The following is a 13,540-nucleotide window of genomic DNA, read 5'->3' as shown; positions in this document are numbered from 1 at the left end:
TTCTCCATGCGGATTCAATCTGTATACCAAGGAAATCATTCAAGAAGCTGGCCTTTATGAAAGGAATGTGGCAGCAGGATCACAGGAAGACTCATTAACAGCTTGTGTTATACAGATGATACAAGCTTGCTTGCTGAGAAGGAGGAGACATGAAACGTTTGCTGCAGAAGATAAGGACTGCAGCCTTCCATACAGATTACATCTCAATATCAAGAAAACAAAGTCCTTATTACCTCTGGGCCAACAGGCAATATAGCATGATAGATGGAGAAAACACTGAAGTTGTCAAATGATTTCTTCTTGCTTGGATCCAAAATCACCACCCTTATCAGTCAAGAAATCAAAAGACACACTGAGAAAGTCTGTTGTCAGGGACCTCTTCAGAGTAGTAAAAGAGCAATGATGTCAGTTTAAACACTAAGGTCCATTCTCATTCAAGCCATGGCCTTGTTGTTGTTGTTATGTGCTTTCAAGACTGTGACTCATAGCGACCCTATGTACAACAGCCCTAAACCCTGCTCTATCCTGTGCCAATCGCACTGCTTCTGACGCACCCATCCCGATTACCCCAGTCACTGAATCAATCCACCTCATAGAGGGTCTTCTCCTCTTGGGCCATCCCTCCACCCTCCCAAGCATGATGTCCCTCTCCAAGAACCTGTCCCTCCTTATAACATGTCCAACGTATGTCAGACAAAGCCCCAGAATACTTGCCTCCAAGGAGTAGCCTGGTTTAACCCTGTCCAGGATGAATCTGTTTGTTTTCTTAGCAGTCCATGGTACATTCAATACTCTTCTCCAGCACCACAGCTCAAAGGCATCAATTCTCCTTCTATCCTTCCTAGTCACTGTTCAACTCTCCGATGTATAACAAGTGATTGCAAAGACCATGGCCTGTATCAGATGCACCTTAAGTCTCCAGAGAGACACCATTGCTTTTCAGTATCCTGGAGAGGTCCCTAACAGCAGACTTTCCCATCACAATACATTTTTTCATTTCCTGGCTACTGGTGCCGAGAGTGTTGACCGTGAAGCCAAGCAGACTAAAGCTGTGAACAATCTCAATCTCTTCACCATCCATCCTGATGCTGCCAATTGGTCCAGTGGTGAGAATCTTTTTGTCTTCTTGACATTGAGCTTCAATCCATACTGAAGGCTGCTGTCCTTGACCCTCTGCAGCAAGCATTTCAGGTCCTCCTCAGTTTCAGCAATCAGGGTTGTGTCATCTGCGTAACGCAGATTGTTAATAAGATCTTCCACCAATCCTGATGCCATACTTCTCCTCATAGAGCCCAGCCTCTTGGATAATCTGTTCTGCATAGAGGTTAAAAAGGTATGCCATTAGGAAATGCTAATTAAAACCACAATGAGATACTTGAATTCACCTCCACTAAACTCCAGTAATTTTCAAGCTGATTTTGACTCTTGGTGACTCCACATATGTAAGTAAAACAGTGCTCCATTAGATTTTCAATGACTGAATTTTTCAGAAACAGAGACGGCACCAAGGTGCCTCCTGGTAGATTTGAACCTACAACTTTTGGGTTAGCACTGAGTATTTCAACCACTTGCACTTGGTGGCATAGTGAATTACCTGTCGGGCTGTTAACCAAAAGTCTGACAATTCAAGTCTACCAGCTACTTTGAGGGAAAAGGATGGGCTGTCCTCTCCCCTACAGATTTACAGCCTCAGAAACGCAATGGAGGGTATTTATGAGTCAGAACTGACTTGACTTCAAAAGGTATCTTCTGAAGTTCCTCCCAGTGTACTTGAACCTAAAATCATTTTGTTAGAAAGGAGCATTTTCAAGCCATTTGCACCTTTCAAAGGCTCTGTTCACGCTACTAGGATGATTAGAATTTAAAAACACAGACAGGAACAAGTATTGGAGAGAAAGATGAGAAATCAGAGCCCTCCCATTTCTGTTGGGACTGCAAAAGGGTACAGCTGCTTTGGGAAACAGTTTGACAGCTCCTCAAAGGGAAACGGTTACCATATTCACCTAGCAACTCCACTCTCAGGTACAGACCCTAAGAAAAAGGGGAAAAAATGCTCCAACAAAAACTTGTACATGAGTGTTCGTAACAGTACTAGTCACAATAGCTAAGTGGAAAAAATCCAAATATCCATCAACAGATGGACACATCGAATGTTATATATACATTCCAGAAATGGAATGTTATTTGGTAAATAAAAAGCAATGATGTTCTGATACATGCAACAACACAGATGAGCCTTGAAAACAAGTGTGTGAAATGCAAGGAGTCAAGACACAAAATGCAACATATTGTATGATGCCATTTCTACTAAATGTCCAGAATAGGCAAGTCCAGAGAGAACAAGCTTAGATGAGTGGTTGTGAAGGGCTGAGATGGGGAGTGACCGCCGCTGGGTGCAAGGTTTTTCCTATGGAATGATGAGAAGTGGTGCCTGGGATTACACTGCGGCAATGACAGCCAAACCTGTGAACACACTCAAAATCACGGCCTCATACAGTTGTCATTGTTGGTTAAATGACTTTTAGTCACGGCAACTCCTAGAGACCCTATGAACTGAATCCTATCCCGCTCTGTCCTTATCATTCCAACAGCTGAGCCCACTGCGGCAGACTCTGTAGCAACCCATCTCACTGAGGGCCTTCCTTTCACTGACCCTTTTTATTCTTATGTAGCATTTAAATTCTTTATAATAAGTATATATTATTTTTCCTCCAAAAACCTAGTATTTTCCTAAAAATCAGACAACAAAAAAGTAGGAAAACCCCAATAAAGCCCTGAGGCAATAATGATAAGAGACTCTTCTAAGCAGAACACGTACATACGTGCTGGGCTTTTAGGGTAGTTGCGCGGTGTCACTGAAGCAGGATTCACCCCTTGGCCTGCGAACAATGGAAGGCGATAGAGCCCAAAGTGACTTTCTATCTGATCCAGCTGCCATTGCTTCTGTTCCTTTCCATTAGAACTGTCTTACTCATTTCCTTTGGTTCCTCTTGGTCCTGTTTCTTAAATGAGGTATTTTTCTGTTTTGTTTTACTTAGTGGAGTAGGAAGGCTGGAAAGAGAAAGGCTTTTTCCTCTTTCATTTCAAATGCTACAACTCACCTGCTCTCGTGTGTGTGTGTGTGTGTGTGTGTGTGTGTGTGTACACAAACAGTTTTCCTGCCCTCGGGCTATCTAATCTTTTTTCTACTGCTGAGCACTGTCATAAGCATTTGTATTTCTCTGTTGTTCAGGCAGCCAAAACGCTTTCCTAAATGTGCAGAGGCCCCCAGAGTTGACAGCATCACTCGGCGGTGAGCAAACAGAGCCTTTATGAGTTCGTGTCTCCATTTCACAGCCTAGAGCCTGGTGTACGCTCCGTGGTGCCTCATAATTAGTCAGAAGGCAGCTTCTTTGCCACAGTCCCACTTTGTAACCTGCCACCACTGTCAGTACATATAAATATTAAATGCAAAAGGCACCGTTAGAACAACATTACGTTTCTGGGTGAGGCACTAACAGCTGTGGCATCTGAAGCTGAGACGAGGCAGTTGCCTTCGTGTTCTTTAGCTTTCCGGGTCCCTGTTTGTAAGGGTTTTCCGAATCCCAGGAATCTCTGCTGCCTCAGGTTGTCAGGGAGAGGTGGACAGGAGAGGGGAGGCCACCTGTGATGATGCCAACACAGTGGGCACGTGTGTAAAATTGGACCCCGCGCCATGAGCGGCAGTCTGACTGGAGTCACCACCTTCCCTGCTGGAGGAGTGACTTTCAGAAGGCAACCATGTGACAAAGACAAACAAGCCCCTGAGCCCCTTTGCCGGCTGGGAGGCTGCCAGGGACACAGACGGAGCAGGGGGAGGCCGGGCAAGCGGCGGTGAGGCCGCCCTCAGCCTTGCGGGCACAGAAGTCACACGCGCCTGGAGCCCCACAGCCTGCACGACCCAGTCTTCTACACAGACATTTAGGGGAAACATTAACGGCAAAGCTATACGTTCATTCTTTTTATCCCAGGTAGCGAATTACCTAAGTCACACATACCGGATTTATACCCTGGCTAAATGAAATATTTCTACCCTTCAGCATAAAAATATCACAAGCATTTAATACATTATGAAATTCACTTAGTTTAGCATGAAGATGTATGTCGAGGAGCTGGGACGTACCTGCTTAGCTGCATCTGACGTGATCACTTTGCTGTCCAGCAGGGTGAGAAGCTCCGCCAGGGCAGAGGGGGTGACAGGACTGGTGGCCCCAAAATGACAGAAAATACATTTATGATGAACAGTCAGACAGCCATTTATGGTTATTCAGCACCAGAACATACCATTTTGTAGGTTTAAATATTCACAACTAGGAGTCAAAATCATAGGCCAAGTGGGCTCCATTTTCTCTTATTTATTTATTTTGTATTTTTAGGGTGTGACACATTTTTGCAACTAGTGTTGTTATTCTTTATTTTGCCACCCAACAACAACAGCTGTTTGGCACAAGTTGTAACAACAGACAACTGCTCGGTTTAATTAGTCAAAAAAAGGAGGTGGCTGCAAAATCCATGAACTATGACGAGAAAACAGACCCAAAAATCTCCAAAACACAACAGCAAAACTGAGTGATTATTTTCAAATGAAAGATCAGCTTTAAAATTACTCCAAAGTAGCTAATAAAGTGACTTTTCTGAGTGCTTTTTTGAGCAGACATTTTTACTGCCTGTGATTTTTTCTTTTCTTTCGGGGATAAGGAATAAGCACATCTCTGTCTGCCACAAGGCCTCTCTGCATGCTCCCTTCCTGTCCTTGGGCACATACTGGATTCCTGGACACAGAAGGCCCACAACTCATAACATCAACATTGAAGACATTTGCCAAGAGCAACCAAAGGGCAACCAAATTCTCACATTCGTGCGTGGGGCAGGGAAAAGCCAAGAGTCTTAAAATGTATAGTTTGCTTATTTCTAAATACATACAGAAAGTAGGCAAATAAAACCCTGTCTCTCCAAGGCCATTCGGGCCTGGTTTTAAATAGATGGGATAACTTAGAAATAGCCCACTAGTGTGTCTGGGCAACGGCAGGCTTCGGAAGTGCTCGATGCCATGTCAGCCTCGGTGCCCATCACTCAGTACTAAATTCTCAGCAAGCCCTCCAGTAATAAGCACCTTCGCCCCTGTGCCAATTTCCATGCACTCCAAATTGAAAGAGTCCAAGTGAACCAGGACTGACTTACTGTACTCTGGTTCAGGCAAAACCTCATTAGAGTTGTTCATTCAAAACAGCTGACACACCGAGGCAGCCCATCATGCTTAAAGTGTTTGTTTATCCCGAAGTATGGATAAAAGGTAATTCCAAACGGAAATTAAGTTTGGAGGGTGTCTGGAGTTATTAAATTGGTATTTTGAACATCTGTGAACCACCCTGATTAAATCTCAACGGGAACAGGAGCAGAGAGCTAGGATAAACTAATATCTTTGTTCTTGCCTTCTACCCTTACCTTCAAGTAATAAGAGGTCAGTTTTGTTTTGCTGGTTTTTTTTCCCCCTAAAAGAGCAAGGTGCGTGACCGGCCTATGATGCTGGAAAACACAATGTCAATGACCTTGGAGGACAGCTAGTGCAGTGAACACTGAGGAGGCAAAGTCTGAGTCCTCACCCCCCGTGAGGCAACCACACAGAGGACTCGGGGGCTTGGGAGGACAGAAAGGGAATCAAAGTAACTGAAAACACAGTACCTTGAAGATACCCATATATATGGGTCAGCTCATTAAGTCATCAACGTGTACCATAAAATGTCTCCTGTGACCCTTGGGATTTCCAATCACCTCTTTGTTCCTATGATGCCTGATACACACAAGGACAATAATGTCTGCGGTCCTAAATTCCTCTCATCAACAGGAGTATGCACATGGTATTAATTATAATGTGATAATAATTAATACCTGACAGGCACTAATTCCAAATATGCCAGGGTTACACTCCAGTGAGAGGGATCACAAAGACCAGAGCCTGTCAGTGACCTGAGAGACCCCCTTCATCAGGTCAATGAATAAAGCGTCAGATCTGCAGCATGACCAGGTTACTAGTTTGCTGCTGTCAGATGACAGCGGGTTCTGGACAGTGGATGGGTCTGTGCTAGAAGCAGCTGACAGAGCACTTTGAGCTCTGAATGCTCACTTCCCCTCCCTCCCTTGCAGCCTGCCTGGAAAGGAGGGACAAAGCAGGCCTTTGAAGCCTTCTGAATTCATCCAGTCCCTTGGAGTTCTTGCAGAATCACAGCTCTGTCTCCAGCTGGGATTCTGGGTATAGACACCCTGATACTTCCAGATACCCTGCCCCTGTACCTGTCAAATAGCCCCAAATTACCTGTCTGCTGCTGAGAATTAGAACATAAACTGCTGGACCAAGAAGCTGTTGTCCGAAAGGAACAAGAGAACACTATCTGGTTTAAAATCAGGAAGGGTGTGTATCAAGGTTGTATCCTTTCTCCTTCCTATTCAATACATGTGCTGAGCAAATCATTCATGAAGTTAGACTCTATTAAGAATGTGGCCTTGGGACAAGAGGAAGACTCATCAGCAACCTGCATTATGCAGGGATACAACCTTGCTTGCTGAAAGTGAGTAGGACCTGAAACATTTGTTGCCGATGATTAAAGACTACAGCTTTCAATATTGATTTACATCTCAACGTAGTGGCTTAGTGGTAAGAAACTGTGCTGCAATCCCAAAGGCACTTGGTTTTAATCCACCAGCTGCTCTGCAGGAGAAGGATGGCCAATCTCTTTCCCATGCTATTTATGGTCTCTGAAAACCCATTGGAGGGTCAGTTATGGGTCGGCTCTGCCTCCTTGGTACATGGTAACATCAAGAAACAAAGGACCTTACCACTAGGCCAAAAGAGTTGGTTCTGACTTGACAATACACAATAACAACAACAACAATAATATTAAGAACCAAGTTTCTCACCATTGGGGCAACAGGCAATATCATGACAGATGAAGGAGGATTAAACTATTAATTATTTAATCTTATTTGGATCCACTATCAACATCCTTGGAATCAGCAGTCAGGAGTACAAGAGCTTTGGGCAAAGCTGTTGTCAGGGACCTCTCCAAAATACTGAAGAGCAATGATGTCAGGTTGAAGACTAAGGTGCACCTGATTTAGATCATGGTCTTTTCAATTATTTGCTAAGCATCTGAGAGCTGGACAATGAATAAGGATGACAGAAGAATTGCTGTCTTTGAGTTGTGGTCTTGGAGAAGTGTACTGAATATTCCATGGACTGCTAAAAGACTGACAGATGTGTTTTGGAAAAGGCGAAGCTAGAGTGCTCCTTGGAATAAGGGCAGTGAAGCTTTGTCATTCATACTTTGTACATGATGCTACGAGAGGCTACTCCTTGGATAGGGATATCATGGTTGGGAAGGTGGAGGGTCAGTGAAAGAGAAGAAAACCCCAGTGAGATGGATTGACCCCGTTACTACAGCAACGAACTCAAGTGTATCCAAGATGATGAGGATGGCACAGGACTCAGATCTGTTGTTCATAGGGTCTCTTTGAATCTACCTGACGGCACCTAACAACAACAACAACAACAACAACAAAGCTGACTCTGGGCCTTGGACATCCACGCTGCCCTTGCTACCTAGCAGTCCTTCTGTGGGTGTCCCCTTCCCAGCACCCTTCTTCCCAAGTAACCGCTGGTCTCTCCCACTCTCCTTTTTAACACACATCCCACTTCATAAGGACATCTGCTGAGGAAAGGCCTAGAATTTTCCGCATTGCCCCGTCTCCTGCTCTTCCATCAAACCAACCCCTCCACCCATTGTCTTAATCCCACTGCTTTCCATGCCTATGGATCCAACTCCAATGCTTGTTTCTTCTCTGTAGCTTTAGTCTCCCACCTTCCCAGAATGCCTGGAGGGTCTTCTCTACATGGAAAAGGCCTTCAAGTGACCTTGCACTTAAGTCGCTTTTCTCGGCCCATTTTGCTACCTCATTTCTCACCAGCAGAGATCTGGCATCAAAACGGCCCCTCTCTGCCCTGTGCCACTGGGTGGAGTAAACAGTAACGAAAAGGAACAATGGCCTGGAGGTCTACCAAAGTGTCAGCCACTGAAAACCCTGTGTGGAGCATGGTCTGACCCACATGGGGTCACCAGTAGTCAGTCCTAAGTACCATGCTTTAAAAAAAGTCTGCTTTCTGTAAGCACCTATCATGTGACTGTTACCCCATCTGAGTAGAAGTAATTTTCTTAACAATAACCTCTTCTCACATGTTATTATACCTCATCTTTCTTCACCTTGATTTCTGAAGACCCTGGTGAAAATCACTTCTCTTTGAGTCCCCAGACGAGGTGTTCTTCCCGACTGCCCTCTTCTTCATGAGGCCTGCTGTGGAAAACGGCCCCCAGGGATCCTTCCCTTGGTTTCTCGCTCTTATCTCAGGCTGGTGAAGGTAGAAGCACCTTTAATCAAGGCTGCCCCTTGTCTTCTTCCAGTTCTAGTCCCTGCTGCTCATCAAATACCTCCGCAGAGGTGCCATTCTCTCAGACACTCGGAACCAACGAGTGACATGCCATACCTGCTCTGTAAAGAGCCAGAGGGGAGGTAGTTTAGGTGTTCTGAGCACAGACCTCTGTACCTGTTCTTCAGTATGGGTTTAAAGCTGTACAAGAACACACACTCCACAGTACACCGATCGCTGTTCTAGACTGTCATCTCCCCACAGCTGCTTCTCAACAGGTGATGCCACTAAGCTTTCAAATCCCTGTCTTTTTTTCTCTGTTCCCTTCTCACTCATTCACTTGCTGGGGCACTGATTCTGAGTCCTAGTTGACTCTCCATTGGTGTCCAAGGCTGAAGATATCCATCTTCCTCCCTGGGAGCCGAGGTGCTGCTCCTGGATTCAAACTGCTGCCACAGGCGAGCAGCCTTTGGATCGCAGCACTAACTTGCTGCAGACTGTGTCACTAGAGCTCCCTGGCCACCTACGACTTCACATGCATCCAATTCACAATGAAATCCTAGCAATCCTTCCATCAGAAGATGAAGGACAGCCACTCTTTCCCTGACACTGCTGTTCCCAGATACTGCCCTCCATGTCATACTGTCCGAGTCACCTTCCCGTCACCATCACATTCCTTTTCTGCTCAAAACCCTTCACTGGTTCCCTGGGGTTCCGGGAACTGCTCTCCCCAAGAGATCTGAGATTCTGGAGCCCTCAGCTCGATGGCCGTACCTCTGCCATTTCACCACAAACACTTGGTCTGAGAATGTGCACTTTCTACTTTCTTTACTAAACCAACCTGTTCATTCTTAGTAATTAAAATGAGTCATTAATTAAAATAAAGCAATAACTAAACCCTGCTGAGCAATACACACAAAACAATGAAAAAGTTCAATGAGAACTTTTCTGATCAGAACCTTTAAACACCAGTCTCGTAAGAAGCCCTTAACCGTGAATGCTAATTCGCAGAGCCAGCCCTTGCTAATTTGATCTCTGGCGTGTTTCTCACTGGGTGTCGTCCTGAACCTACTGCTACTTCTGTGTCAGCCCTGGGAACTTCAGCTTGCATGGCTGAGGCTGCTCACTAATTGCAGGGGTTTTTTTTTGTTTTTTTTTTTTTTAAATTTTGTGTACGTGTACCGTCAAATCAGATCTGACTGGTACAGGAGGATATTGCGCCTCCTTCTCCGGCAGAGCATCTGGTGGATTCGAACCGTGTTCCTCTGGGATTGCAGTTCAGTTTCTTGCCACTAGGCCACCACTAATTGCAGTTTGTTCTCAGCTGAGACTGGGACATCGAGTCTGGCTTAAAGTCTCTGAACGACGTAGAAGTATGGACCTGTCACTGCTTGGTTTTTACGCCTTTTTTTGCTCTGTGTTCAATCTCTATCAATTATGCAAACAGCATGTTTGTCTTCCTCTTCACCTGAATTAGGAACAATCAGTAGACCTCTGTACAGATCAGGGTACCCTTTGGGTGCATACGAGTTCTTCAGGCAAATTCCAGGGGTTCCACGTTCACCTGACAGGCAAGTTCATTAATCTGACCTCTGTTAGTGGTTGTTACCTCATCTTGAATTTCAGAGACTGATCTGAAGTCAAAAGACATGGATCTTAGCTTCAGCAGCTACACAACCAGAGGAGGCTGCATCCTTCCTTCCTCATCTACCTCAAGGACATCACAGCCACCTCTATGCCCTGAGCTGTAGCTCCCACTCATACTGGACCACGGCTTTGAACTCAGAACTCAGAACTCAGGGTTACACAGTCATTCCCGAGGCCTGGAGAACTTGTACCCCTTCGACTCTAATTCTATCGTTCTTCACTCACATATCAGCTATCTCTATTCCCCTTCTCAGCACATCCCTCACTGCTTCTGCTTCCACTTCCAAACTGTCAGCTCTTTGAGAGGTGGGTCTATGTCTGTTTTGGGTTTTTTTTTTCTTTTTCAGAACTTACTAGAGAGATTTGTACAGGGTTGAGACAGGATAAACATGTACCAAACCATGAGTACATGAGAACTTTCAAATTCATGCCTCCCAGAGAGCTTCAGGGAACCGCGGATCCACACATCTGGCTGCCCGCTGGTTATCACCCCCTGGGGGTACTGTTTTCACAGGCAGCCCACGCTCAGCATGTCCAAAGCGGAAGATCATCCTCCACTCCTTTCTACAGATGGAACATATCTTTCTGTTCCTACTAGTAGATCTGAGAAGACGGCTCAAGCAAGAAATCCTATTGAGCCCTGTTGTCTGTATATTCCTTCTGTCTCCCACTAGACCCAAGAATATTGCTCACACAAGAATTCTACTAGACGCCACTGCACAAGCAGGAAGCTTGTCCATGTGAGATACCAGCCCACCGCTTGGTCTTCTTCTCTTTAACCCTGGTCCAGGCTGAAGAAGCAGTGAGAGCCACCTTTCATCACTTCTGCAAGTCCCCACTGGTGCCCTTGTGTCTAGGCTGTCCTTCCATTCCATTCCTCAGAGCAAACAGGAGTGAGTCTACCGTGTATGATGTTTAAGAACTGGTGTAGGCAAAAGCCTACAAAGCTCTCCCAGGACCCTTTTCACCTGTCCAGTTTTCGTGCCACTTCTCCTCACTACCACGTGGTTTCGAAGTTTACCAGACCTGCTTGTCTCTGAGCTGGCAGCATCTGCCTGTTCTTGAACTTCCACATTGCCCTTTGAAGGAGACCTTGTTCAGTTTCCTCAGCTTCAGCTCAGATCCCTTCATGATCACCCACAATCCCTGTAACATCTCCAGCATAATGTGGTCACGCTGAGGGGCAGCTGGTTTTCTCACCAATCTGTGTCCCAGAAAAGGTGGCAATCTCCTCTCAGTTATCTCCAAGCTCCCAAACCCAGCACAGCATAAAGGACAGAGAATGTATAGTCAAGAGGGGTGAATAACTATTTTCAAATGGGATGGAGGGCAATTTTTTTAATCTGAAATTCCCAGGGGATGTCTGTCTCCTTGCTAGGATACCGTTGGGGAGATGCAGGGAGAAAAAAAAATTGGTTCTGCCCTATTTTGGCTGCCTCTGGACACAGAGTTTATCATAAAGGAAAAATGAAATCCCCAGCCCTCACTCACCTCTCACTGACAGCCAAGCTGTGTTGCTTTAAATAGCCCAGCAAAGTGTTGAGGACCCAACTCGTCACCAATTTTGGCTCTGCCCTAGTTTCTTTTATCACACTTTGGAAGAACTCCAGTAGTCCAACTTCATTCTGAGGGGGGGAAAATTTTTAAATTAAAGAAACCATCCAAAAAAATAGGAAAGGTCATTTTGAAAGTAAGTCTGAGCAAATTCCAGTAAACTGAAAGGTACTACTTTCCTGACTTCTGTCACCATGCGCTTACGGAGCATTTTCTCAAAGGAGAAAGACACTTTCCAGAGCGCGGTGACTGCGTGCGCGAGGGCTGTGAACTCCACACTCAGTGACAGCTTGTAACCTTTATCCCTGAGCTCCAAATTGGGTCCATAAAGTATTCAGTCTAATGCCCTCTCCCTTTTTTCCCAGGCTTGTCTCCTGCTGGAAGTCCTCATGGTTGGAGATTCAAATGAGGAAATCCGCACATCAAGGAAGAACAAACAGGACACTTGGCCTCAGAAAAACCTCAAGTGGGTGGTAACTGTATTTATTGTCATGCCATCCCGAGGTAGGCACAGTGATGCTGTCTATTTTCAATATGGGAAGAAGAGGGCTGCAGGTGACCCTGGAGGCCATGGAGCCAGCGGAAAGAGCAGCCTTCCTTCACTTCCTGAGCTAAGCTAAACTGGCTGAAAAGACCTCTGTGAACAAGCTTCACTAAGTTGTTTCCACAAGGAGACTTGCTCGCTGCAGACTTGGCTGTTGCTCTCCCTCTGGAGAGGAAGATCCGTGGATGGGGCTGTGCTCTTCAGGTCAACTCTACAGCCAGAACCAACAGCAGTCCTGCTGTATGAGCTGCTTGGTGAACACCAGAGGACAGAATAAAGCTCTGCCAACACCATGTGTTTGGTGTAAATCACACATGTCCTCTCATCTTTACCATACCACATATACTGTTGTTGTTGTGTACTATCAAGTCGGAACTGACACACAGGTGACCTCCCCGCCCCCTAGCGGGGTTTCAGAGGCAGTAAACTTCAAGGGAACTAAATGCTAATCTTTCTCCCAGGAAGTGGCTGGTAGATTCAAAGCACATTATCTTTGTGTTGGTAAGTCAACTTCTTACCACTAACTCACCAGTGTACTTTTAAATATCAGAATGATAAGTGTTATATGTAAGAGTAGCCCTTGAGGAACTTGACAACATTACTGACTAGGACCTCACTGTCCATTCAAATCAACTTGGCAGAGCTCAGCTAGTTAAGCCTGCTCTCGACATTTTCAGTACAACGCACTTCACCTCACCACCATGGAGTCAGAAGTGACTCATAGCTGACCCTCCAGTGGCTTTTCAGAGGCTGTACACTGCATGGGAGGAAACCACCCATCTTTCTCCTACAAGGTCAGTGGTGGGTCTGAACCACCAGAGAGGTGCCACCTTTGGGTCAGCAGTGCAACTCCCTAGCAATTAGGTCACCAGAGCTGCCAGTTCCGCTCATGTGTCCAAGGGAAGGCTGCGATTTCCAAACAGAGAGAGAGCACATTTTTAAGCGGCAGACTTTCTCTACCTGCTGACATTCTAACTGAGCCAAACTTGCCTTGGAATACGCCTGCTATGTTCACCTGATAGTTCACCAGACAAATTGCTTGTCTGTCAGATACTCCTCTAAATCTGAACATTCAGATTAAGACAGACTAGGAAGAAGGATTAGCCACCCACTTCTGAAATGGCAGGCCTCTGAAAACCCTATGCACAACAGAACACATGCAGACTAACAGAAAGGGCAACCTAGGTAGAACTATCAAGTATGGAAATACAAAGGAGGAGGAACAGATGTAAGCAGACCTTAGTGATTGGAACATGGAATGTGAGAGCCATGAATGTAGGAAAATTAGAAATTGTTAAGAAAGAAATGGAACGCATAAATATTGACATATTAGGCATTGGAGAGATGAGATGGACTGG

At 45.5% G+C, this 13,540-nt stretch overlaps 1 protein-coding gene across 1 annotated transcript in view; it reads right to left on the bottom strand.

Moving 5' to 3' along the window:
* Nucleotides 1–13,540, bottom strand: part of PET112 (PET112 homolog (yeast)) — a 138,550-nt gene that overhangs the window by 7,331 nt on the left and 117,679 nt on the right. Inside the window, exons 10-11 of the mRNA XM_006884502.1 lie at nucleotides 11,576–11,709; nucleotides 4,142–4,220 (exon numbers count right to left, since the gene is read on the bottom strand). Coding sequence (XP_006884564.1) covers nucleotides 4,142–4,220; nucleotides 11,576–11,709 — 213 coding nt within the window. The remainder of the gene's footprint in view (nucleotides 1–4,141; nucleotides 4,221–11,575; nucleotides 11,710–13,540) is intronic.

The sequence above is a fragment of the Elephantulus edwardii genome, unplaced genomic scaffold (genome assembly GCF_000299155.1).
Source record: "Elephantulus edwardii isolate Elephantulus edwardi_28Jun2011 unplaced genomic scaffold, EleEdw1.0 scaffold00034, whole genome shotgun sequence".
Taxonomy (NCBI): domain Eukaryota; kingdom Metazoa; phylum Chordata; class Mammalia; order Macroscelidea; family Macroscelididae; genus Elephantulus; species Elephantulus edwardii.
Note: the sequence above shows the minus strand (reverse complement) of the source record. Positions and strands in the feature narration are given on the sequence as shown.